The sequence below is a fragment of the Colobus angolensis genome, unplaced genomic scaffold (genome assembly GCF_000951035.1).
Source record: "Colobus angolensis palliatus isolate OR3802 unplaced genomic scaffold, Cang.pa_1.0 Scaffold199, whole genome shotgun sequence".
Taxonomy (NCBI): Eukaryota; Metazoa; Chordata; class Mammalia; order Primates; family Cercopithecidae; genus Colobus; species Colobus angolensis.
The window spans coordinates 393,203-418,250 of record NW_012115143.1 but is presented as its reverse complement, the minus strand read 5'-3'; the positions used below and the strand labels follow the sequence as shown (position 1 = coordinate 418,250).

Below are 25,048 nucleotides of genomic sequence, written 5' to 3'. Positions count from 1 at the left end.
TAGTAGAGATGGGGTTTCACCATCTTGGCCAGGCTAGTCTCAAACTCCTGGCCTCAGGTGATTTGCCCACCTCAGCCTCCCAAAGTGTTGAGATGACAGGTGTGAGCCACCACACCCAGCTCAAAAGCTCGTTATGTAATTATCTATCTTTTTCCTAAGTGAAAGGCCTTTGCTTATTATGCAGTCTTCATAGTGAAGATGTGTAATCAGAATTGGAGTAGTCTGATAGAGGAACTAAGCTTTAAGGGGATCTACTTTTGGTTTAATCTAGGGACTGCTGTATTGTATAATAGTTCTGATTTTTGAGGGTCTTTTCAGACTCTAGCAGACAGGTCTCTGAAACCTACTCTTGTTTTCCAGAAATATCTTCAGAGCCAGGAGATGATGATGAGCCCACAGAAGGAACCTTTGAGGGGCACCAAGCTGCTGTCAATGCAATTCAGATATTTGGGAACTTACTATATACCTGTTCAGCAGATAAAACTGTCCGGGTTTATAATCTGGTGGTAAGTTGATAGAACATGTAGTATGTTTTTGGTTGCAGGTTTTGGAACATCCAGTTTATACTCTTTTAAACAATAGAGGGAATTTGTTGGCTGTCTGGAGGAAGGGGTGGCCTTAGATTGACTTTAGATGCATTTGATCCAGTAGCTCCGCAAGGTCATTGAGGACTTCATTTCTTTTTGTCCCTCTACTCTGCCTTCTCTGGTATCACCTCTTTCTGAAAGCTAGTTCCCCTCCTGCTCACAAGGTAAATGTCAGGAGCCGCTGGGGTCTCTTTTTCCCTCCCACCAGCACAAAAGGGTCCTGGGTTTTATTCCCTGAACGATCACCTTTGCCTGTGGCAAAAGGCGGTTGGGATTACACCAGTGGTCTTGGACTGTTCAGGTCCCAACACTGGAGTTGGTAATGGGGTCACTTGCATAGCAGCTACATAATAGAGGAGGGATGAAGTGAATATGGGGAAGTATTGGAGGAGGTATTTTCCCTGACAAGTGATTGATTACAAGTAGAGTTCGAGTTATTAAGGAGAGCAACACTTTTCCACTACCTCACACTTAGTATTATCTGATGCTTGTTACTCTCAAAAGAATGAACTTTTGAGTTTTGAATTTGAATTTGTTCATAAACTAATTATGAACAATGACAGCTTAAGAAATTTGAGGAACATGATGTTGTCTGAATGAACACCATGAAAATATTTAAAATTGCTAGAGTCCGTGAAAATTTAAAAGTTAGATGATAGACCACGAAAATGTGTTTGCTATAGGCAACAGGTATGTAGATTCCTTTAGCTTAATGATATGAGGATTAACACGAATGACTGAAAAAAGAAAGCAATGCTACCAGGATGTATAGGTGTAAGATCTAGGGGGACAGGGTATCAAAATATGTATGTGTATGTGTATACATGTACATTCTAAATAGATCTCAGTATGTGCACTGAGATAACATTTGGATGTACCTATAAGAAACAACACCAGAGGCCGGGTACCGTGGCTCACGCCTGTAATCCCAGCACTTTGGGAGGCTGAGATGGGCGGATCACGAGGTCAGGAGATCGAGACCATCCTGGCTAACACGGTGAAACCCCGTCTCTACTAAAAATACAAAAAACTAGCCAGGTGTGGTGGCGGGTGCCTGTAGTCCCAGCTACTCAGGAGGCTGAGGCAGGAGAATGGCGTGAATCTAAGAGACAGAGCTTGCAGTCAGCCGAGATCGCGCCACTGCACTCCAGCCTGGGTGACAGCGAGACTCCATCTCAAAAAAAAAAGAAAAGAAGAGAAACACCACCAGAACCACTAGACCTGTGATAGCAGCTGATATGTTTTTTAATACCATGGTGCATTCTCACAAGCTGCTTATCAAATGCACATCTTTCGTGGGTAATTAGCTACAGTTTGGATTTGCTAGGTCCTTGGTCCATGTCAGAAAGCTTTGCCCTAAACATTAATTAAAATTCTGGCTATCTTACAGTGAATTGCCGTAAATATTTTTTGGTATGGCTCAACTAACATATACTTTCAGATACCTCATTGCCTATGACTGTTTGCTGGCATTTGGTGAACATATATTTTGTGTACCAGGTGCTGTTTTAGACACTGAGGATACAGCAGTGAACTGAATGTTTTAGCATCTTTTTTTTTTTTGAGGAAATATATTATCTAATCCTTCTATATCTTATAAGTAATAATCTGGTCTGTGCTTAAACTTTAGAGTCGGAAATGTGTTGGTGTCTTTGAGGGCCATACCTCGAAAGTAAACTGCCTCCTGGTTACTCAGACATCTGGGAAGAACGCTGCCCTTTACACTGGCTCCAGTGACCATACCGTCCGCTGCTATAATATTAAGGTAGGTGGGTCCAGAGAAATCCAAAGTGGTTCATATTGAGTCGCTTTGTATTTACTGTGTGGAGTGAAGACACTGGCAGATGCTTCATTCTACCCACCGTCTCCTTTTCGCTTCTAAACAATGTTTAGCACATTGTTGTAGCTTTAGGTAGATATGAGACTTAGACATAAACTGTATTTTCTGTCTCCACCAGTATTTTTTCACTTCCTACTATTAATATACCTTCCTTGGTCTTTGCCACAAATGTTATGCATATCATGTATCAAAATTAATCCTAGATAGAATAAAGAGAAAAATGTAGGCTGGGTGTGGTGGCTCACGCCTGTAGTCCCAGCACTTTGGGAGGCAGAGGTGGGCGGATTCACCTGAGGTTGGGAGTTCGAGACCAGCCTGACCAACATGGAGAAACCCCGTCTCTACTAAAAATACAAAATTAGCCGGGTGTGGTGGCACATGCCTATAATCCCAGCTACTTGGGAGGCTGAGGCAGGAGAATCGCCTGAACCCAGGAGGCAGAGGTTGCAGTGAGCCGAGGTCGTGCCACTGCACTCCAGCCTTGGCAACAAGAGCAAAACTCCGTCTCAGGGAAAAAAAAAAAAAAAAAGCAAAATGTATAAATTTTTTAAATCTGCAGAATTAGAAATGGACATCTCCTCTGAGAGTTTTTTAAACTTAAATGCACTGAAATAAATGAGAAAATTATGTTTAAAACTGTATACAATATGTTCTTAATTTCTTTAAAAGATGGAGATACATGAAGCAGAATTTATAAGGCTGTCATTAAGTTTATAACATAGATGGAATATATGTGATAACAGGAACATAAAGAAGTAGATGGGGATGGAGCTGTGCTAGAACAAGGTTCTTATATTTTACTGGGAATAAGTACTAATTTGAACTAGATTGTTACAATTTTAAAAATGTAATCCCTAGAGGCACTGGCTTACAACTTTAGCGTGCATCACATTGACCTGGACAGCTTGTTAAAACACATATTACTGGTCCCCACTCCCAGAGGTGTTTTTTTGTTTGTTTCTTGTTTTTTTAAGAGACAGGGTCTCACCATGTTGCTCAGACTGGTTTTGAGCTCCTGGAGTTAGGCGATCCTCCCACCTCGGCCTCCCAAAGTGCTGAGATTACAGGCATGAGCCACCACACGCAGCCCTTCCCAGAGCTTCTGATGCGGTAGGCTTGGGGTCAAACTCACAGATTTACATTTCTAGGCCAGGTACTATGATTCGTATCTGTAATCCCAGCACTCGGAAGACCAGAGCAGGAGGGTTGCTTGAGGCCAGGAGCTCAAGACCAACCTGGGCAACATAGCAAGACCCTGTCTCTATAAAAAAAATAACAATGAACTGGATGTGGTGGCTCACACCTATAGTCCTAGCTGTTCCGGAGGCTAAGGTGGGAGGATCACTTGAGCCCAGGAGTTCAAGGTTATAGTGAGCTATGATTGTGTCACCTCACTACAGCCTGGGTGTCAGAACAAGAGCCTACCTCAAAAAAGCATAAAAATTAACCAAAACAAACAAAAAGAATTTACACTTCTAATAAGGTATTATGTGATATTGATGCAGATGGTTTGGGGACCACACTTTGAGAAATACTGCCCTAGAGTAATTACTAAACTAATAATGCAAAGAGGGTCATGGGGTCAGGAGTTTGAGACCAGACTGGCCAACCTGGTGAAACCCCATCTCTACTAAAAATACAAAAATTAGTCAGGTGTGGTGGTGCACACCTGTAATCCCAGCTACTCGGGAGGCTGAGGCTGGAGAATCACTTGAACTGGGAGGCGGAGATTGCAGTGAGCCAAGATCATGCCAGTGCACTCCAGCCTGGGCACCAGAGCAAGACTCCTTCTCAAAAAAAAAAAAAAAGAATAATGCAAAGAAATTGAGCTTAGAAAGTCAATTGAGGGATTAAAATGGCAAGCTAAAAATATACTTAATACAAGAGAAGGTAGAAGGAGAAATAGAGGAATAAAAATGAGACAAATAGAAAGCAAATAGCAAATTGGAGACCTAAATTTACCCATATTTAATAATTATATTAAATGTGAGTGAACTGACACTAAAATCAAAAGGCAGAAATTGGCTGGATACAGAAGTAACATCAAAATCTTTGTTGTCTACAAGAGACACACTTTTATTTTTGAGACACGGTCTTGGCCTGTCACCCTGGCTGGAGTGCAGTGGCGTGATTATAAGTCGCTGTAGCCTGGAACTCCTGGGCTCAAGTGATCCTCCTGCCTCAGCTTCCCGAGTAATTGGGATTACAGGCACATGTCACTACGGTTTGCTAATTAAATATTTTTTTTTTTTTTGAGACGGAGTCTCGCTCTGTCGCCCAGGCTGGAGTGCAGTGGCCAGATTTCAGCTCACTGCAAGCTCCGCCCCCCGGGTTCACGCCATTCTCCTGCCTCAGCCTCCCAAGTAGCTGGGACTACAGGCGCCCACCACCTCGCCTGACCAGTTTTTTGTATTTTTTTTTTTTTTAGTAGAGATGGGGTTTCACCAGGTTAACCAGGATGGTCTCGATCTCCTGACCTCGTGATCTGCCTGTCTCGGCCTCCCAAAGTGCTGGGATTACAGACTTGAGCCACCGCCCCTGGCCTTTTTTTTTAGAAGCAGGGTCTTGCTATGTTGCCTAGACTAGTCTGAAGCTCCTGGGCACAAGCAGTCCCCTTGCTTTGGTCTCCCACAGTGCTGGGATTGCAGGCATGCAGCACCATGCCCAGCCAAAGAGACTACTTTAAATGTAAAGACAAAATGGGTTGAAAGTAAAAGAAGAAGAATGGAAGAAGATACACTATCCAAATAGTAACAGAACTGGAGTGGTTATGTTAATATTGGGCAAGTAGACTTTAAGACAAATGACTGAGCACTGTGGCTCATGCCTGCATCCCACTTTGGGAGGCTGAGGTGGGAAGATCGCTTGAGACCAGAAGTTCCAGACCAGCCTGGGTAACATAGTGAGATCCCATCTCCACAAAAAATGAAAAAGTGAGGTAAGCATGGTTGTATGTACCTCTAGTCGTAGCTACTTGAGAGGTTGAGGTGAGAGGATCATTTGAGCTGAGGAATTTGAGATTATAGTGAGCTATGACAGTGCCACTGCACTCCAGCCTGGGTAACAGAGCGAGACACTGTCCCTTTAAATAATGAAAAGGACAATACTACTGGAGAAAGGAGGACATTCCATAATGATGAGTCAGCACAGCTGAAAGATACAACAATTATAAGTACAGGTACCTAATAAGAGAACTCTAAAATATATGAAACAGTAACTGATAGAACTGAAAGGAGAAATAGACAAATTCACAATTATAGTTGGGGACATCAACAACCCTTTCTCAATAATTGATAGACTACTAAATAAAAAACCATCAAGGATATATAAGAACTGTACAACACCAGCTGGATGTGGTGGCCTGTAATCCCAGCACTTTGGGAGGCTGAGGCGAGTGGATCACTTGAGGTCAGGAGTTTGAGACCAGCCTAGCCAACATGGTGAAACCCTGTCTCTACTAAAAATACAAAAAAATTAGGCTGGGTGTGGTGGCTTACGCCTGTAATTCCACCACTTTGGGAGGCCAAGGTGGGCGTATCACCTGAGGTCAGGAGTTTGAGACCAGCCTGACCAACATGTTGAAACCCCCTCATACAAAAATTAGCCAGGTGTGGTGCTCGTGCCCCTATAGTCCCAGCTACTTGGGAGGCTGAGGCAGGAGAATTGCTTGAACCTGTGAGGCAGAGGTTGCAGTGAGCCAAGACTGTGCCACTGCACTCCAGCCTGGGCAACAGAATGAGACTCTGTCTCAAAAAATAAATAAACAAAAATAAGAATGCAAAAAAATTAGCCGGGCCTGGTGGTACGTGTCTATAATCCCAGCTACTCAGGAGGCTGAGGCAGGAGAATCACTTGAACCTGGGAGGTGAAGGTTGCAGTGAGCTGAGATTGCGCCACTGTACTCCAGCCTGGGCAACAGAGAAAAACTTCATTTCAAAAAAAAAAAAGAACTGTACAACACCATTAACAAATAAGATCCAATTAGCATTTATAGAACACTCCACTTAAAATTGCAGAATACACATTTTTTTCAAGAATGTGCACAAAGACATTCACCAGGACCTCATACTGGGCTATTAAATAAGTCTCAATCAATTTAAAAGCACCAAAATCATACGGAGTATGTTCTCTAACCACAGTGACATTTATTAGAAAGCAGTAACAGAAATCTTGGAAATCCCCAAATATAGGGAGATGAAAATAACATACTTCTAAATTATTGTGGTTCAAAGAAGGAATCACAAGGAAAATTAGAAAATATCTAACTAAATGAAAATGCAACATATCATTTGTAGGATGCAGCTAAAGCATTGCTGAAAGGGAAATTTGTATTTTTTTTTTTTTTTTTTGAGACGGAGTCTTGCTCTGTCGCCCAGGCTGGAGTAGAGTGGCTGGATCTCGGCTCACTGCAAGCTCCGCCTCCCGGGTTTACGCCATTCTCCTGCCTCAGCCTCCTGAGTAACTGGGACTACAGATGCACACCGCCATGCCCAGCTAATTTTTTTTTTTTTTTTGAGATGGAGTCTCACTCTGTCGCCTATCCTGGAATGCAGTGGTGTGATCTGGGATCACTGCAAGCTCTGCCTTCCAGGTTCAGGCCATTCTCCTGCCTCAGCCTCCTGAGTAGCTGGGACTACAGGCGCCGGCCACCTCGCCCGGCTAGTTTTTTTGTATTTTTTAGTAGAGACGGCGTTTCACCATGTTAGCCAGGATGGTCTCAATCTCCTGACCTCGTGATCCGCCCGCCTCAGCCTCCCAAAGTGCTGGGATTACAGGCTTCAGCCACTGCACCCGGCCGGAAATTTGTATTTTTAATTGCTTCTATTAGAAAAGAAGAAAGCTTTAAAATTCAAGAAACTACAAAAAGAGGCTGGGCACGGTGGCTCATGTCTGTAATCCCAGTGCCTTGGGAGATTGCGGTAGGAGGATCCTTTGAGGCCAGGAGTTCAAGCCTAGCTAGGCAACTTGTACAAACCTGTAAAAAATTATACAAACTTGTGAAAAAAAAATTGTAAGCATATTTTGGCAAGAAATAGTCTTATATAAAAATGGGGGGAAAAGCTGTAACTTAAGATATGACAAACATAGGTTTGGTATATGTTGTAAGGGGCTTGTACCTTTAAATTCCTACAGCCAGGTGCTGTGGTTCATGCCTGTAATCCCAACACTTTTAGGAGGCCAAGTCGGGAGGATCGCTTGAGCCCAGGAGTTCAAGAACAGCCTAGGCAGCATGATGAAACTGCATCTCTCCAAAAAAAATTTAAAAATAAACTAGGCGTGCGTGATGGCCCACGCCTGCAGTTCCAGCTACTCAGGAGGCTGCGGTGGGAGGATTCCTTGAGCCTCGGAGGTCAAGGCTGCAGTGAGCAGTAATCACGCCACTGCACTCTAGCCAGGAGACAGAGGGAGACCTTGTCTTTCAAAAAACAAAGAAATAAATACATTGACAAAAAACAAGCAAGTCTCTTAAGAAATAGAAATAACTGAAAAAAATACAGTCTTGCAAATAAATGCAAATTAAAACCGAAGTACAAGGAATACCGTTTTTATTCATAATATTAGCAAAAAAATTTTTAAAAAGCTTTTCAGTATTAAGGGTTCTAATGTGTAGTGTTTGGCATAGCAGGACTGTACACTAGTGAAAAAGATTTTGTAACCATTATTTGACATTGAGACATAACTTCATACAGTAAAGCACACAGATTTTAAGTATACAGCTTGCAGAAAAGCAGATATTTGTTTGTATAACTACCACAAAGATCAAAACATAGACCATTTCATAGCCCTGAAGCTTCCCTCAAATGCCTCCCTAGGCATAACCTTCTAAAGCTAATCACTATTTTGACTACTGTCATGGATGACTTTTGTCTGTGCTTGGCTGTCACGTCAGTATAACTATACCACATGTATTCTTTAATGTCTAGCTTTAGCTCACCATGATGTTTGAAAATTCATCTGTATTGGTATATGTGCCAATAGTTTCTTCTTTTTTTATAACTATGTAATGTTCAATTTCCCCTATAAAGTTACAAAAGATCTCATATGGATTAACCGGAAGCAACATGAATCTTAATATTTAGGCATATTCACTGTCTTTTGCTATATCTTACCATTTGGTATATGGCACTTATGTTTGTAATTTTTTCAGGGGAGAAATTGAATAATTTAAGTGACTGACTCTTTTAGGTATGAAAGAAGGCTGGGAGAGGAGATCAACGGTTTGACAACCCACAGCTTTTCTCATCCTAACCACAGCTTGTCCCACCCTACCCAATTATAACCATCTTGATTTTAACATCTAGTGCCAAGCCCACTTAAAAAGCTACACCTGGGTCTTTAGTAGCCTTCAACAATAAGTTTTTGTTTGTTTGTTTGTTTGTTTGAGACAGAGTCTTGCTCTGTGGCCCAGGCTGGAGTGTGGTGGCGTGATCTCGGCTCACTGTAACCTCCACCTCCCGGGTTCAAGCGATTCTCCTGCCTCAGTCTCCCGAGTAGCTGGGACTACAGGCATGCGCCACCACGCCTGGCTAATTTTTGGATTTTTAGTAGAGACAGGGTTTCACCATGTTAGCTAGGATGGTCTTGATCTCCTGACCTCATGATTCACCCGCCTCGGACTCCCAAAGTGTTGGGATTACAGGCGTGAGCCACCGTGCCTGGCCTCAACAATAAATTTTGAATGTACTATGTCCTGGCCCAATTCTTGGTTCTAGGTAAAGAGATTTGCTAGTATAATCTAGTTGGAGGAAACTGGTAGAATCGTTTTTTGAAGGTCAGATCAAACAGTGGGCATTAAACCTGCACGTACATCTGAATTACTAGGGAAATTTTTTACCACACAGATTCTAGAGCCCACTGAATTAAGAGTCTCAGGGGTGGGGTTGGAGCTTGGGTTCTATATATTTTAAAAGCTTCTTGAGTAATTTAGCCCAGCTAACCCGGCACCAGTTTGAAGGAGGCATTTGGGAGCTACTGAAATAGAGAGTAAGTTGCAGAAAACCACATATTTGATTAGTGCATTTATCAAATATGTAACTATAATCCTGATTTTCTCTTTAGATGTCAAAATACAGCTTTGTCTTTTATATTTGGCCTCTTAATTTAAGAGGCTAAGACCCAACTCATAGCGCCCTTTGAAAAATCTCTCCGTTCTAAGTTAGAAACATGGGTAACATTACTGGAATTTATGTTTCTTTTCACATTACGTACAGCTTGGGAGTCTTTGGCCTCATATTTCAAAGGAAAAACAGATCTAAGATAGTCCCCTACAAAATAGCGGATGTCACATTTTCTTCCACATAAGAGTCATTTTAAAGTCTGCTTCTGGAGGAACTGTTTTTGACATTTCATTTGTCAGTACCCTCTGCTGATTCAAGGTTATGTGCTTTTATCAGAGCCGAGAGTGTGTGGAGCAGTTACAGCTGGAAGACCGGGTCCTCTGCTTGCACAGTAGGTGGCGAATCCTCTATGCGGGACTGGCAAATGGCACTGTGGTCACCTTCAACATAAAGGTTAGTGGTTGGGGAGAAAAGACTTGCTTCCCATGCTACTTGAAAATAGTGTGAGTCTGTGTGGGAAGAAGTAGCAGGCAGGGATTTTCCTGTTTTCTTCTGTGGGGAAGCAGCAGAATCAGCCGCTACTCAAACACAGTTATCTTCTGATGTAAGTGAAACAAGATCCTCCATTCTCTCTGCTTCTACTCAAATGTGCCAGGACCAAAATGTAACTCCACTAAATTAAACCAAGCCTAAAGATTTGGGGCCAAATAATGAGTCATGGATTAAACTAGTCTGTCTCAACTTAAGAATGACATCATAAAAAATGAACTTAAGTGCTCACTTCGACAGCACATACACTAAATTTGGAATGATACAGAGAAGATTAGCATGGCCCCTGCGCAAGGATGACATGCAAATTCATGAAGCGTTCCATATTAAAAAACAAATGAAGAAAAATGAACTTAAATTCCATTGAGAATGACATTGGTGTGGTTTGGCACTGGTTTAGGGTTTCATGAGGGCGGTCCATCTGTGAGGTGAACTGAGAGATTTGCTGTAATGCCCAAATGGCTTCTTTCTTTCCTAACCCAGAGATAAATTCATATGTTGACCTAGCCTTTATTGAGCATCTATTATGTGCTAGGCCCCAGGATAAGGTTTAGTTTTTGATGGCCCTGTGTGCTTTGATAAGGTAGCTGGACTTCATCTTACAGGCTTTAAAGTATGAGAAACATGATCCCATTATGTTTCAGGAAAAGTCACTGGAGTTGATACGATTGGGAAAGATTGGTATTAGCAAAGGCAGGGAGACCATTTAGGAGGCTTTGTAGTAGAAGCTGACATGAAAAAGGTTAAACAGGATGAAGAGAAGGGACTGGAGGAAAGATATAATCTAAGAGGTAGACTTGATAGGTTTGCTTGCTAATTAATTGTGGCACCATATCCCCTGGTCATCTTGTAACCATGTGTTAGAATGGTACTGTTACAGTGTCATTCATAGGCTACGTGCTAGCTGGAACTAACAGAAGATGTGCATTAGAATATGTCATGGTTTCTGCCTACAGGAAACTTAAAAATCAAGTTAGAAGAATCTAGTGTGTATATAATCAAGTGCCAAGTGATTTGGTGTATTTGATATGATACATCACAGAAGGGCAATTAGTGAAGATTTTTGCATTCTAGATGCAGACAAGTTCTAAGTCTGATTAAATTGGATTAGGGCAATAGAAATGTAGAGGAAAGTAAATTTAAAATCTTTTAAAGGCTAAAATGTGATAATTACCTAATTATCTTCTCTTTCATGAGATTATCAGAAGTGGACAGAAGTGGCTGGATATGGTGGCTCATGCATATAATCCCAGCACTTTGGGAGACTGAGGTAGGAGGATTGCTTGAGCCCAGAAGTTCGAGACCAGCCTGAGCAACAAAGCAAGACTCCTGTTTCTCAAAAAAAACAAAAAAAAAAAAAAAAAAAAAGATTTTTTAACTAAAAAGAGAAAAGAAAAAAACTAAGTATGGTGGCACACGCCTGTAGTCCCAGCTACTCAGGAAGCTGAGGCAGGAGGATTGCTTGGGCCAGGACTTTAAGGCTGCAGTAAGCTATAATCACACCACTGTACTGAAGCCTGGGTGACAGAGTGAGACCCTGTCTCGCTTTTTTTTTTAAGTAGTAGACAGAAGTAAGGAGCAAGACAGTCTTGAGGCAAAATGATGAGATGATGACAAGAAATTCAAATGGAAAAGTTCTTTAAAGGATTGAAAAGCCCTGGAGAAGATGGTCCTAGAGACAGACATTTGAGAATCTCTGCATAGATGTGAATTTTGAAAATGAGGGCTGGGCTTTTTCCTAGTTTGTCCATACTCTTAGAATGTAGTGCTTCTGGAGTCACAGCAGAAAACCAGGACTGTTTACCAGGGCCGGTCCACCTTTGGGTCCTGACCTCCATTCAGTCTGTCTCCCTAGCACTTCAAGACGGCTGAAATCATTGCTCAGCAATATAGGCTCCCAGCCTATATTGAGCCTATCTGAGCAATGATCAGCTACTTAGTTTTTAGAAGCCTTATTCCAGGCATGCACCTAAAGAACTTTTGTGGAATTGGGAGGTTTAATGAACAGGGGTGGTTGGGGAATGAAGGAAAGAAGTCTACAATCTGAGATAAAAGAATGTTTTGGGATTCAGGATGTGACCCTGTCACTCTGGTATAATTAGGCTTCTATAGTCTACTAAATGATGACAGAGATGACATGGAGCCAGGTGCCAAAAGAACATCATAATAAGGAGAATTTAGGCCAGGCATGATGGCTCACGCCTGTAATCCCAGCACTTTGGGAGGCTGAGATGGGCGGATCACCTGAGGTTAGGAATTCAAGACCATCCTGTCCAACATGGTAAAACCCTGTCTTTACAAAAATATAAAAGCTAGCCAGGTATGGTAGCGGGCACCTGTAATCCCAGCTACTCGGGAGGCTGAGGCAGGAGAATCGCTTGAACCCAGGAGGTGGAGGTTGCAGTGAGCTGAGCTGGCGCCACTGCATTCCAGCCTGGGCGACAGAGCGAGACTCTGTCTCAAAAAAAAAAAAAAAAAAAAAGTGGAGAATTTGAGACTTACTGAAATTGCCTAGGAAGGTAATTCTAAGTAGAGATTTTTGGAAACAGCATGACACATAGATTGCCTAAATTTTGGATGACAGAAATAGTTCCTGGGTCTGTGTCAGGGAAAACGCACTAGAGTTTGAAAAAAAAAAAAAAAAAAAAAAGTTCACCTTTCATTGTTATTAACTTACAGGTGGTGAAAGAGAGCATAAAAAGAGAACCAGTTTCTAATTAGGATGGGGATGGTGTGGGTTGAAATTATAAAGGAGTTTATAATGTAAGAGTTTGCCCTCCTCAGATCAGGGGATAGGGGAGGTTCAGCAAAGAGGGTTGGAGTGGGAAATAGCACAGATGGATACATGAAGGCTGCAGAGTGGGTATGAAAATTTGAGTACAGATGACAGAAATGAGCGTTTGTACCAAGGTAATTATTTTGGTTAGTTCGTTTTGGAGTTTTCCAGCTAAGTTGTTTTTAGCTCTAATCTCGGCTTATTTCCCAGAACAACAAGCGACTTGAGATCTTTGAATGCCATGGCCCCCGGGCAGTCAGCTGTCTTGCCACAGCTCAGGAAGGTGCCCGAAAACTGCTGGTCGTGGGCTCTTATGACTGCACCATTAGTGTACGCGATGCCCGGAATGGACTGCTCCTCAGAACTCTGGAGGGCCATAGCAAAACCATTCTTTGCATGAAGGCAAGTACAGTGCAAGAGAATAGGAGTTGTCTGGCACAAATAGAAGGGTTTTGAGGCCAGGCGGGGTGGCTCTCATCTGTAGTCCCAGCACTTTGGGAGGGCGAGGCAGGGGGATCGCTTGAGCTCAGAAGTTCTAGACCAGCCAGGGCAGCATGGCAAAACTCCATCTCTCCAAAAAAATACAAAAATTAGTGAGATGTTGTGGTGTGCACCTGTACTACTCACGAGGCTGAGGTGGGAGGATCACTTGAGCACAGAAGATCGAGGCTTCGGTGAGCCATGATTGTGCCACTCCACTGTACTCCAGCGCGGGCAACAGAGTGAGACCTTGACTCAAGCAAAGCAAAACAAAACAGAGAAGGATTTTAAATGGCATTTCCCATGTTGTCTCACGCATCATTTAGAAACACCACCTCAGAAAGAGTGAGGAGATTGCAAACCTTTTCTTCACACCAACATCACCAAGTGATGCACTTTCATTTGAGAAGCAATGAGTGTATTTTGTTATAGAGTGGGTATACTCGAATGCCTTTCTAGGCTGCTTCATAGTCATTGTGGAAAGGTAACAAACTAGTAATACATTATCAGTTAATTAGCATGCTTGGTAGGGGGCATAGGTTTCAGCTAAGAAAATTTGTCTGAGAAACTTTTATACCTAGTTCATTGTGCTCATCTCAAAATAGGATGGAAATTAGAATTTGCCAATGTGTATTACAAGCTGTAGAGAAAATTGAGAACCGTATACAGAATCTGACATGTTGAATTTTTTTCTTTAAGGTGGTGAATGATCTCGTGTTCAGTGGCTCCAGTGATCAGTCAGTCCATGCCCACAACATTCATGTAAGCTATGTTGGTGTTGTGTAAAGAAACCTTGAATAAAATAATCGTTAAAGCTTGATGGTTTTCTTAAACCTCTTGCAATTTAAATTAAGCCCTTTATCCACTGAAGGAATTTGTCATCATCCCTATGCATGCGCTCTTGGATAATATTATGTAACCTAGAAATTCTACCTCATCAACGTTTTTAATGGTGGACAGACAGACTCAAAGTTTATGTAAGGTTTAGTTTGAATGCCCCGTTTAAACTTGAAATAAACGGAGCAGCTGAGGCTTTCTGAAAGTGGGTATGATATGTAGTTAAAATAGAACTAGTAAAAACAGCTGAGAGCTGGGCCCAATGGCTGTCACCGGTAATGCCGGCTACTCAGAAGGCTGAGGTGGGAGGATCACTTGAGGCCAGGAGTTTGAGACCAGCCTAGGCAAAATAGTGGCCCTGTCTGTTAAAAAAATTTTTTTTAATAAGCTGGGCATGACAGTGCGTCCTGTAATTCTAGCTACTCAGGAGGCTGAGGTGGGAGGATTGTTTGGGCCCAGGAGTTCAAGGCTGCAGTGAGGTATGATCACACCACCGCACTCCAGCCTGGGTGACCAAGTGAGACCCCATTTATTTTCCTTTTTATCTTTTTGTTGTTGTTTTTAGATGGGGATCTCACTGTATCACCTAGGCTGGAGTGCAGTGTGCAGTCTTGGCTCACTGCAGCCTCTACCTCCTAGGCTCAAGGGATCCTCCCACCTCAGCCCCCCAAGTAGCTGGAACTAATGATGTGAGCCTCCATGCCTGGCTCATTTTTTCATATTTTTTTGTAGAGATGGGGTCTCTTGCCCAGGCTGGTCTTGAACTCCTGAGCTCAAGTGATCTGCCCACCTCGGCCTCCCAAAGTGTTGGAATTACAGGCGTGAGCCAGTGCGCCCGGCCTGTGAGACCCTGTCTCTTAAAAATGAACAACCTGAGAGAGTGTTCTCAGGCTGTAGAGGCAGCTGCGTTCCTGGTCTGTAACCTCAGAGTAATAATTTGAAGCTCAGTTCCTGGTCTGTAACCTCAGAGTAATAATGTGAAGCTCAGTTCCTGGTCTGTAACCTCAGAGTAGTAATTCCCCACTGATAGACTTGTGGTCCAGATCCAGTGAAATGAAAAAGGTAAAAGTACTTGGAAGGCTATAAATACAGATAGAGTTTTGGCCGCTTTCTTTCCATGACATTAGAGTCTTTCCATCAGGATACAATCCATGTATTTTGTATATGTAATAAATGATTGTGGAATACTTCTGCCATTAAAGTTAATACTTTTAATACTATTTGTACAGTTAATTAACACTATTAATTGTATGTGTACAGTATCCTCAGAATTATGCCTCTTAGAATTATAGAATTATAACCAGGAAGGAGTCTCAAAAGTCAGTCTGGTGACTCTTACTTCTCTTCTGACACAGACTGGTGAGCTCGTGCGGATCTATAAAGGTCACAATCACGCAGTGACTGTGGTGAATATCCTAGGAAAAGTGATGGTGACTGCTTGCCTGGATAAATTTGTTCGTGTCTATGAATTACAGGTAGAATTTAGATTCAGTATTTTGCTTGAATGATTTGGGGAGATTGTCATTTTGAGTTTAGTGTTGATTTTTGATACAGTAAGGTGGGATGGAACCCAGGAATCTGCATGTTCACGAGCTTTCTAGAGAATTATGAAGCAGCTGGCCTGTGGACTACAGCTTTCAGAAACTGCTCTGAGACACTCGAACTGGGTCATGGGTGTCAAAACTTATTTTCTAGTTCTAGTTAATTTATAGTTCTCCTTGTGTGCAATTTCAAGTTTGAAACTCTGATTCTAACAAAATTGATTTTATTACTTCTAATTACCAGCTCCCTCCTTGTATAGTAGAATGTAAAAGAAAAATTGTCATTAGATTATATTTCTGTTAGAATGCTACTAGTGCTTCCACGTAGCGCCTCAGGTGTGGTTTTAAACCTGCCAAAGGCCTTTAGGGACTGTACTTATTAAACGCAAGGTATAAATAACTTTAATTCTTTCTTTTTTTTTTTCTTCTGCCTAAGTCTCATGATCGATTACAAGTTTATGGAGGACACAAAGACATGATTATGTGTATGACCATCCATAAAAGCATGGTAAGTGTTATTTGTCATGTCAGATATTTGCTTTTGAATGTGTTTGCTAAAAAATTCTTGTCACTTCCAAAAGTGACATCTGCTTCTGATATGCCTCATTGTTAAGTACCTTCCCATCTCTTGGCATAATAGGGAAGTAACCAGGGGACAGTGTTGAATATTCCATTGTCTATTAACAGCCAAAATTATTACAATAAAAATGGTAGTATCAACTACAGTTAAATAGAAGGTAAATTTAAGATGCTTCAAAAAATTGAGTGGTGCCTTTTCCAGAGACATGATCTGAATAGAACACTGGAATGGAGTCAGGAGATTTGGCCAGTGTGGCATGGTTACAGCAGATCTAAAAGTAGAAACCAATTCACATAACCCTGCTAAGCCTTTTTTTTTTTACTTTTAAGTTATGGAGTTGAACCAGAATGGATGTTTTTCAGATTCTGAGTGGTAGAATCCTTTCTTTTCCAGTGAAATACAGGTGCCTAACAGAGCACGCGATAGAAACCAGGGCTACCCCAGTTAAAGTAGAAAGGCCAAGTGGGTGCCTCTGAGCCCTGCCACTCCTCTCTGCCCTGGTCCCAAGTGGCTTTCTAAGGAGCACAGCTGCAAAATACCTAGACTGGAAGATCTGGAAACTACTTTCCCATTCTACTACTCTGGAGCTGGTTTTGATTTAGGTTTTTGTTTTCTTGTAGCTGCTTCAGGGAGCTTGTGACTTGTTTTGAGGGTGTTTTGTAGTTTGTATGTATTTTGGTCTGACACTATAAACCTGTCTTTCTCCAGATTTACACTGGCTGTTATGATGGCAGTATTCAGGCCGTGAGGCTTAATCTGATGCAGAATTACCGCTGTTGGGTAAGGAGTGAAACTCTTCTTGTCACTGAACTGGGAGAGGTTGCTTCACCCTAGGCTAATTGATCTTCACTATCATCAGTGTGCATTTTTATATTTTAGCATCTACTTTATGCCTTACACTGTAGATCACAGGCTATCTCCTAGGTGGTTGTTTGTTTATTATAAAATCAATACATGCTTAGAAAGCAACAGTACAGCAATATATGAAATAAAAAGTGGAAGTGCTTATTTTGGTAATGGCACTGCCCCCTGTACTCCCGCTCATCAGAGATTACTAGTATTAATGGTTTGGTTTGTGTCCTCATTGGTTTTTGAGGAATAGGCAAATAAAAAAAGTCTAAGGTCTTGTAAGTTCCAAACCTTAGTTCATCAGGCTGAATTGTGTGATTTTTATTTTAGGGTGAGGGCTGATGATTAACCCTTAAAATTTTCACACTATTTCTTATAAGCCTTAATTTTTTTTCGTCAGTTCTAACAATGGTAGCTTTTCCCTAAAACCCTAAGATCCTTTTCAGCATTGATGGCATGAACTTGACACTCTCCATTTTAAAATCCGACTTTACACTTGTCCACAGCCTAGTGACTTTTCAGCTCTCTACACATTACTATCTTTGCTTTTTAATTTTCTCAGTGAAAGCAAGCAAAATCTAGTACAGTTCCTCTTTATCCAAGGGGGATATGGCCTATATTTTTTTGATGTGGTAATCAAGAGGGCTAACAGGCGGTAGCCAATATAGTGTGGATATGTTGGACAAAGGGACAATTCACATCTGGGTGAGATGCAGTGGGATGGCAGGAGATTTCATCACACTGCTCAGAATAATGTGTAATTTAAAACTCAAGAATTGTTTATTTTGGGAATTTTCCAATTAATATTTTTGAAGATCAGTTAACCACAGGTAACTAAAACCTCAGAAAGTAAAACCATGGATAAGGAGGCACTAGTGAATGACAGGATCCAGAGTACACAAATAGAGTTAATCTATAGAGAGAAATGGGGAAGATACCTCTGGCTTTATAGAGGGAAAGATGGAGTAGTACTGACAGAGGAGAAACTTAACTTTGCATTACTTTTTTTTTTTGAGACAGAATCTCTCTGTTGCCAGTCTGGAATGCAGCGGCATGATCTCAGCTCACTGCAACCTCCACCTCCAGGGTTCAAGCGATTCTCCTGCCTCAGCCTCCCGAGTAGCTGGGAACACAGGCGCCCGCCACCACACCCAGATAATTTTTGTATTTTTAGTACAGACAGGGTTTCACCATGTTGGCCGGGCTGGTCTTGAACTCGCGCCCGGCCTGTATTTTTTCTTTTTTTTTTCTGTAGGGACAGGGTCTCACTATGTTGCCCAGGCTGGTCTCGAACTCCTGGGCTGAAGTGAACCACCCACCTCGGCCTGTCAAAGTGCTGAGATTACAGGTTGTAATCCCACTGAGCCACCACTTAGGAAGCATAAGACACTAGCTTGTGCTTTCTAATACATGAAATTAAGCTACATTTATAAGTAAAATTATAGCTTAAAAAAATAAGTAGGTAATCGTAAGACTGAGATTCAAGTGATAAAGGCTGTGAGTAAAGTCAGGCTTCCATTGGCAAACACAGTATTCTACAATAAATATTTCCACAAATGTAGTTTTCTTTATCAGACATTTTTATTTTCACGTTTACATTCAGTAGTTCTTAGAATTGTTAAAAATAGCCCTTTCGGGCCAGGCGCAGTGGCTCATGCCTGTAATCCCAGCACTTTGGGAGGCCAAGGTGGGCAGATCACCTGAGGTTGGGAGTTTGAGACCAGCCTGACCAACATGGTGAAACCCTGTCTTTACTAAAAAAAAAAAAAAAAAAATACATATATATATATATACAAAATTAACTGGGCGTGGTGGTACACGCCTGTAATCCCAGCTACTCGGGAGGCTGAGGCAGGAGAACTGCTTGAACCCGGGGGGCAGAGGTTGCAGTGAGCCGAGATCGCACCACCGCACTCCAGCCTCGGCGACAAGAATGAAACTGCATCTCAAAAAAAAAAAAAAAAACCCTTTCAGTACAATAGGAAAGGTACTTGTCTTTTGTATTGAATAAACTAAGAAAGAAACTCAATTTAATGTGGCAACATAAAAAATACAGTTTAAACAGAATTTTATGGTAATTTATCCATAAATATTTGCTGACCCTTTTCTGATTTAAGACGTAATTGCTATGTTAGTGTTTTGCCCTCTCAAAATAGCAAAATAGCAAAAGATTTTTCCAGTCTTTTCAGGGCTCCTCGTTATGCTGACACTTTGGTTGCCTTGGCTTTGTTGTCTTTTCTAGCCAAGAATAAATTTAAAATAAGGGCTGGGTTTTTGCTTCCATAGTGCCTATGGGATCCAGGTGGGGCTGTTCTCATTCACGTTCACTGCACCCTTTTTCACCGAGTCCCCTCATTTTCTTTCTCTGCAGTGGCATGGCTGCTCTCTGATATTCGGCGTTGTAGATCATTTAAAACAACACTTGCTGACTGACCACACTAATCCCAACTTCCAGACTCTGAAATGTCGCTGGAAGAACTGCGATGCTTTCTTCACTGCTAGGAAAGGATCCAAACAGGTACATTTTATTAGTGGGACTTGAGGTTCGGCTGGGATTCAGTAGACTGCTCAGAGCAGGGGCTAGCAAACCTTTTTTGTTTTATTATCAAGAATTGCCATATATAGGGAGGGCCTACGGTTTTTCTTTTTATGATTCAGAGATTTGGGGGGTAGCTTAATGAAGTTTCAAATGAAGAATTAGGTCATTTTTGAGAAAGGACCTAGAGAATGTTTTCAGATGTTTCAAATCCAGTAACTGAACCTAGAGATTTATTACAGTGCTCTTGTGCTGAGACAACAGCTCGCCTTTAAGTACACGCTTTCATGTAAGTTAGCGAAGTGCTGGCTCCTGACTGCCTTTCCTGTCTGGATCCTAGGTGGAATGGACCCACGTGGCTTTCCTTGGCTTTGACTTTCTCCTGTCTTACTATCAACTTCTCTCTCATGGGTCCTTTTCCCTTCATTCCTAGGATGCTGCAGGACATATTGAACGACACGCTGAAGATGACAGCAAAATTGATTCATGAAGTTGTTTGCTTCCCACGTTGGGAAGTCATTGGTTGAACTATTTTCACATCAGCCCCCCACACAGGCCACTCTCTTCCCTTCCTTGGTGAAGCAAGGAAGGAGAAAGTGGTTACTAGCCAGGCCCCTAGCATGAGTCTGGGCAGCTCTATGGGATGATAGATTATTCTTTAAGTTCTTGCTGGAGGTTTTAAATAGATGTAGACAGATGTTAGGGAACCACACTCCTCTGGGACAGCATGGCATACAGTGATTTATGCTACTTGTGCTCTCCAGATGTTTACTAAAGATACAGATCCTAATTGGTGACCCAGTTTGACCCTAATCATATGTATATTTTATTGACTTCAGTTTGCAATGTTTAGTTTATGTTCTTATGGTGGTTTAAACCTATAGTCAGGCTTTTAAGTACAAATTTGTTTAAGTGCTAGACTTTCGGGATCAGTTTTAATTTCTCCATTTGTAATAGCTGGGTATTTAAATTGGAAGCAAATAGTTTTCTTTCTTAACAATTATGTGCAGTGTGTGTCCCTGTTTTCTTGCTTCATAGATGGACAGAGCTGGCTTTAAGTGCTAAAGGACACAGTAGATTTTTGACAAATAGCGGCTGCTCTGCTGACTATATTTTAGGAATTCAGAAAGCAAGTCACATAGTGACAAGTCCTTACAACACCACTTCCTAGTAAACCTCTGTAAATGTGGACAGAAAGCTCAGTGTGAGGCAGTGCGTAGACCTAATGTCTACCTTTACGTTTGCTGTTGAACTGGGCATTACCTGCCACAGATCCTGTCAGGCTGTTGCAGCTGGAGGTGTACCTTTATCTTCCTTTCTAGTGTCTGACCCTGCAAGCCTCATGTCGGTTTGAGCCCTTTTGGTTTGTTCAGTTGCCAGCCTCCATCTCTCCCGCTGTACGGCTGTGCCTAGACTGATGGCAGCCATCCAGTATTCCTCCGGGCTCATGGTGTTTCCCACCCCGCTGCAGCACCCAAGATGGTGGGGGAGAAGGGGTTCGAATAAAGCATCTGAATACGGTTTTTAGGACCTCAAGCAGACTTCCTAGAGACTTGTTTCTGAGACAGTTCTTTGCCTTCACATCCCTGCTAGGTGGGAAAGAAGAGTGGAGCAGAGACTCTGCCTGGCCACTGAGAACAGCCAAATTCACAAACCCTGAGTGGGGCTTTGTTTTTGGATTTTCTCCAGACTCATCAGTAAACCTGTAGAAGTGTTGCTTTCCAGCCTTTTGTTTCTGGATCCTCAAAACTCAGAAAGTGGCCAGGCGTGGTGGCTCACGCCTGTCATCCCAGCACTTTGGGAGGCCCAGGCAGGCAGATCACCTGAGGTTAGGAGTTGGAGACCAGCCTGGCCAACATGGCAAAACCCCATCTCTACTGAAAATACAAAAATTAGCTGGGCATGGTGGTGTGCACTTGTAATCCCAGCTGCTCAGGAGGCTGAGGCAGGAGAATCGCTTGAACCCGGGAGGCGGAGATTGTAGTGAGCCGAGATTGCGCCACTGACAGAGTGAGACTCCGTCTCAAAAAAAAAAAAACACCTCAGAAAGCTTCTTCAGAGAGAGAAAATAAGGGGGAGGAGCCCAGGGCCACATACCAAGCTTTGGGACATGCTCTCTGGGATCGCAGAGCATCCAGGTCTGTCTTCGCCCCTATTAGTGCACACACATCTACTCACATGTCTTCCCTCAGGCTATCGGGCAGGGGGACTTCACCAGGGGGTTCATGGATAGGCTTCAAGAGGGTCTGTGAACCCCCAGAAATTGTGTGTGAGACTGAGTATGTGTTCTTTTTTCCAGGAAAGGCTCCAGTGGTTCTTAGTTGATCCAAAAAATGTTAAGAATTAATCTAGAAGGCTGGGCTTGGTGGTTCACGCCTGTAATCCCAGCACTTTGGGAGGCCGAGGTGGGTGGATCACTCAAGGTCAGGCGTTTGAGACCAGCCTGGCCAACATGGTGAAACCCTGTCTCCACTAAAAATACAAAAATTAGCTGGGTGTGGTGGCGTGTGCCTGTAGTCTCAGCTACTTGGGAGGCTGAGACAGGAGAATCACTTGAACCTGGGCGTTAGAAGTTGCAGTGAGCCAAGATCCTACCACCGCACTCCAGCCTGGGCAACAGAGTGAAACTCCACTTCAAAAAAAAAAAAAAGGTTAATCTAGGAGATAATGAATGGCCTAGTACTAGATAATAAATGCCCCCACAAGCTCTTGACGTCTGTCCTTAGGGAAAGCCATTTTGTTAACCACACTAGTGAGATTTATGTGATGCTTAATGGAGAACAGAGAAGATCTTGTTGCAAAAAATGTGTTAAATATTCATGCTGTTTCTGTATGAGATTAAGAAGCTTTTCCCACCTCTCACCCCTGTTTCCTATAAGGATATCCAGAGAAGCCAAGCTGTTCTGTGTGTTTGGGAATGGTCGTTTCCCAGGAAGATGCATTTGGATCGATGACTAAACCTGGCCCTTTTCCCTGGGCTGTAGTGAAGCCGCATTTTCATGCTGGCTGTGTGCTGAGAGAGCCTCGAATGCTCTGCGGCATAGTGCCCTTCTGCCCTGCCTGAGGATGTGTCGAAAAGATGAGAGTGGAGGAGCCTTTGTGCAGCAGGAAGAGGCTAGGTGAGGTGTCGGGCAGTTGTGGGGAACTTCTGAGAGTATTACAGACGGGTAGAATCAGTAAGAACTCCGATTTGGACTTTGCTTTGGTGGAACTGTGTGCCTCTATCTGCCTGTGTGTGTGCAAGTGTGCAGGTTCCTTTGTGTGCATGTGTACGCATGGGAACCTGTACTTGTCATATTTTTCTTCATTTCACGAAGGCTTTTTTTGAAGCAGTGGCAGTAATAATGCCTTTGTTTCAAGAACACGTGAAATTCTTTTAACACCAGATTAGCGTATTACCCAAAATGAACCGTTCTAGCCCTCTGTTAAGAAATAAAGGGACCATAAGCATTTTGGCTGCTTATGGTTGTGTGTTACTACTTACAAGTGTCTTGAAAATTATGCAGAACTTTGCCTTCTTTTTTTAATGTCTTCCACAATGTCGTGACTGATTATAACCCTGTTTCCCCTCAGAGAAGAGCTGTGGCTCAGGGACCTTTGTTAACTCTGGCATTTAGTAGCTTTGTGAAGGAAGGAAACCATTAAGTGACCTGACAAAAACTGACTCATGTCTTTAAAGTAGTTGGAGCCACTTTTAGAATGTTATTCTTGGTTGCTTTTGCCTACTTCTAATGGCTTAAAGCCAAGAAAACCATAGTATAAATCCTTTTGTGTACCTATGCTAGTGTTAAAATGGCAGTTTGTTCTGATGAAGTATCAGTCACTTCAAGTTTTATGTGAAAGTTTTTAATTAGGTTAAAAATAATTTGGGCATACCTCTCTACTCAGTTTATAAAGCAATTCCACACAATGCAAACAAAACTCTAACAGCAAAGGTTATCTTGACCTGATGTTACTTGAATTTGAGAGAAAGTCATTACTTACTACTGCACTCCTGCTTTTGTGGGAAAAATTTTTTTCTTCCCCAGAAGAGTTAACAGTTGAGTGTTCAGCTCCTGACTTACCTTTAATTTAGAGGCAATATTATTACTGTTTAAGTGATTATTTGCTTGCCACAGGTTTTATTTTGTCTTTTTTCTGGTAGAGTATACAATGGACAACTTTAGTGATGAGGCATGTGGATGACTTGGTGGGAGTAGGTATATACTTAGTGGAATGGTGTATTTTATGGAAGAGAATTCACTGGAGGTGAGATTGAAGTATATTGTAAAGCGGGATTTGAACAGCACATATGCTCTGGTTTGCTCAAATAACTGCAGTTTATGCTTACTTCTCAATTTTGTTTCTGTTACCTAAACACGAGCTTCTAGAATTAGGAAGGCCATACCTGCCACGTTTATAAAATAATGGTTTTATCCCTGCCCTCAAATCATCAGGTTCCTCGGGTTTAAGAGAAGCGGTCTCACAGACGGGAATAGAAGTTGTGGAGGTGATTTGGGATAGACTGAGTTCCCTATGCAAGTGGATGTCAGCTCCTCATAGAAACCAGACCTACTGTGTTAGACAGGAGCCTTCAGCTCACCTCCGAGCCAGAGTGTACAGCCCTGCTGGGTTACCTGGTGACCGAATTTCCCAGATTCACTCTAAACTCAAGCTAGTGACCCAAATAAACTGGGAGAGGAGCGTGTCAAGGAGGAAAAGCTGTTGAAAATCTTTCTCCTATTTAAGAGAAATATATGCCCTAGAGCTGCTCCAGCACCCTTGGTTTCTGACTTTTTTAATATTGAATATGGATTACAAGAATGAAATCAGATGACTGCAAAAATGTTTGTAAGCAAATAGCCTTCTTACATTTTGGTATAAAGCTGTGAACTTCGTAACTTTGTAAAGCAAGATATAAAGCAAATACAAGAGGAAAATAAAGTACTTTTACTAACTGACGGTTTACTTTCGTTACCTTGTCTGTGTATTCATGGTCAGCCCTTTCCACACTGACTTAGCGAGGAAGAAGGAAACTGGGTGGAAAACACAGGATGCCTGTAGATATGCCACAGGCCATGGTCCAGGTAAGTTTAGCAAACTGCTGCGTTCAGGGTTTTGTCCACGGTCATACAACAGGCCAGTTAGTGAGCAGAGGAGCTAGGATCGCTCAGTCTCCGCTCCGTTACATTCAGGTAACCGGCCCCTCCCGTTGTACATAACCCATTTATTCTTGATGTCTTTTACAGCAACAACTATTCCTCTGCCTTCCTTTTATGTCTTGGAAAGTATTTGAGCAACTCCTATGCTCAAGAAATAGCAATAGGCATGATTAAAGGGGGGGTTCAAGATTTTTTTTGTGTGTGTGTTTTTCATTGTTCTCTTCTAGGTCATAGGTGAGTGGAGGATTGGAAGCCATTCAGTCATGCTGTGGCT

The 25,048-nt window shown here is 42.3% G+C and overlaps 1 protein-coding gene across 3 annotated transcripts in view; it reads left to right on the top strand.

The window, feature by feature from the left end:
* ZNF106 (zinc finger protein 106) overlaps positions 1-24,574 on the top strand; it is a 60,381-nt gene extending 35,807 nt beyond the window's left edge. For all 3 annotated transcript variants that reach the window (XM_011941104.1, XM_011941105.1, XM_011941106.1), the window contains 10 exons: positions 361-506; positions 2,218-2,352; positions 9,822-9,938; positions 13,021-13,212; positions 13,990-14,052; positions 15,483-15,602; positions 16,105-16,176; positions 16,957-17,028; positions 19,469-19,615; positions 20,067-24,574. In XM_011941104.1, the coding sequence (XP_011796494.1) occupies positions 361-506; positions 2,218-2,352; positions 9,822-9,938; positions 13,021-13,212; positions 13,990-14,052; positions 15,483-15,602; positions 16,105-16,176; positions 16,957-17,028; positions 19,469-19,615; positions 20,067-20,123 (1,121 nt within the window). In that variant the 3' untranslated portion in view covers positions 20,124-24,574. The remainder of the gene's footprint in view (positions 1-360; positions 507-2,217; positions 2,353-9,821; positions 9,939-13,020; positions 13,213-13,989; positions 14,053-15,482; positions 15,603-16,104; positions 16,177-16,956; positions 17,029-19,468; positions 19,616-20,066) is intronic.
* Positions 24,575-25,048: the final 474 nt, after the last annotated feature.